This window comes from Volvox carteri, assembly GCF_000143455.1.
Source record: "Volvox carteri f. nagariensis unplaced genomic scaffold VOLCAscaffold_19, whole genome shotgun sequence".
NCBI classification, from domain to species: Eukaryota; Viridiplantae; Chlorophyta; class Chlorophyceae; order Chlamydomonadales; family Volvocaceae; genus Volvox; species Volvox carteri.
In genome coordinates, this window is record NW_003307562.1 from 687636 (window position 1) to 689753 (window position 2118).

Genomic DNA, 2118 nt, shown 5'->3' on the forward strand with positions numbered 1-2118 from the left:
TAGCTATGCATGCTAGCCGACGATGTTATTGTGTAGTACGCTACATTTCCCTCCAAATATTTTAACGATTATTAATAACAACACCTGTTAATTCCGTTGACGATTCGACTCAAGTTCCGTACATGTACATGTCACACAATATCATGACACGGACATATCGGATGTTCGTAGCGACACCTAACAGGCTGGGGCCCCGGGCCCCATCGACAGTATCCTAGTACAGTACGACAGGACCGTAGTAGAGATTCGTCCGGCAGGTAGGCCAAGATATAAGCTACCCGGGCGGGGTGCTCTGGCCAGGCACTTCAGTATCACGACTACTTGGTGTTCGGAGTCCAAGACTCTGCTGCCACCGTCTTAGTTGCTTCGATCTTGTCTATGTAAGCTAGTGCCTGTCGCTGGGTTGGACTCCTTCCCGCCTCAGCAAGGCCCCTAAGCTCCACGCTTCCGCAAGGTCAGTCGTGCCACCAGGCGAGCATCTGCCACGTGCTGCAATCTACTAGATCTGTAAGGATACAGATAGATGCTGCTATATGCCCTGCCTATGAGTTGGTAGCTGGATGGGCCAAGTGCGGCAGGGTAGGATTTTAATGTAGATAGAGCAGTAACCTCCGATGTTTGCACAACATGGATGTGGGGGGTTTATTCGCATCACAAATCATTCATGCACACAAAACCTCTGTATACATGGATAGCGTTCCTTACATTCTTCTGCCCTAGTTTCAGGGGCCGGTGACGCCAGGGTGACAAGATATGAGTCTCATGCGTGCGTTTTCATGTGTGTGTATGTACGGCTTGCGTTGTTGTCGTACGTTTGTGTCGTACAACGATGGCAAGTTTGGGAGTTTGGTCTAGTGGTATGATTCTCACTTAGGGTGCGAGAGGTCGTGGGTTCAATTCCCGCAACTCCCCGGCACACGCGCACGACAGCTTCCTCCTCAGCGACGAAACGAAGGGTCTCTAGCTCAGCCCATAATGGAAGCGTGCTAAAGAATGTTCCTGAGAACGCTAAGAATGCTAAGAACGGCTTGAGAATGCTGGTGCTGCTGAGAATGATCTTATGCCAGTCTCAAGCATTCTTATGACGGTTTTACGAAAGAATGGCTTTGAGAATGCAAACAGTGCGGAAAACTTAGCAGAAACACGCACAAGTTACAGTGGTTTGCCCCTTCCATGTATAGTTCAAGCAGGAAACAGAGAGTCAGTCCTGTATTCTGAAATAAGTTCATAGTGCTGAAATCATCCACAAGACCGACCATGAGGGCCCCTACTGCTCTGGACCCGGGGGTAAGACCCTTCGAAAACTAGTACTGGCTGGCACCAGAAAGTCGCCCCAGTATACAAGCGAAGCAGACATGCCCCAACAATCAACTATCCAACGAAGGATTTAGTCAGTCAACGTATGGAACGGGCCCCAAGCAATTTCTGTCGATTTGCATAGTAATGTGCCACTCCCATTACCTATTACTTCACAATACGTCCCTGTGCACAACATTCATTCGGTTATCCATCAGCCATACCATCAGCTTTACCTTCATTGAGAAGCCCTGCCCAGGCCACGGTCCGACCATTCGAGGGCCTGGGCGACCATGCCCACCAGTCCCCACGATTTGCCCTCCACTCCACCAATGTGTTACTAACGATTGCCCCTCAAGAGCAAGCCACAAGGGATTCAGAGGTCTTGCAGCGCTAATATTAATGTGCTGCTACCGTGACCTCGCCCATGGGGTCTGCGGCTGCAGGGCCTCCCAGCCAGCCACCCGCATGAAGCTGTAGCTTCTTGACAGAACACACAGGGCGCCCCGCTTACTGGGGTGTGGCAAGATGTGCACTCGGCAAGGCGCAACATCCTCAGCCAGGTAGTAACGAGAGCCTGTGTTGGACACACTGGCAGCCCTGGCGTCCACCAAGGGGACATTCATGAACTGGTCGACTGCAACTTCGGCATCACTGTTGTTCCCCAGCAGGGGAGCATGCCATTCGACCTCCAGCACCACATCAAACTTATCCCTGTTCAATGGCGACCTATAGCGGTACAAGCCCAGCACCTTCCCCGCCCACATTTTGTCGCTGGAGTTGCATCTCCGGGTGATGAACCAGCAGGCCTGTGATGTCTTA

At 51.5% G+C, this 2118-nt stretch overlaps 1 protein-coding gene across 1 annotated transcript in view; it reads right to left on the bottom strand.

The window, feature by feature from the left end:
• jtnpB7-1 (jordan transposition protein-like protein) overlaps positions 1-2118 on the bottom strand; it is a gene marked incomplete at its 3' end in the record, with an annotated part of 9615 nt that overhangs the window by 3580 nt on the left and 3917 nt on the right. Inside the window, exon 11 of the mRNA XM_002950589.1 lies at positions 1811-1873. Within this exon, the coding sequence (XP_002950635.1) occupies positions 1811-1873 (63 nt within the window). The remainder of the gene's footprint in view (positions 1-1810; positions 1874-2118) is intronic.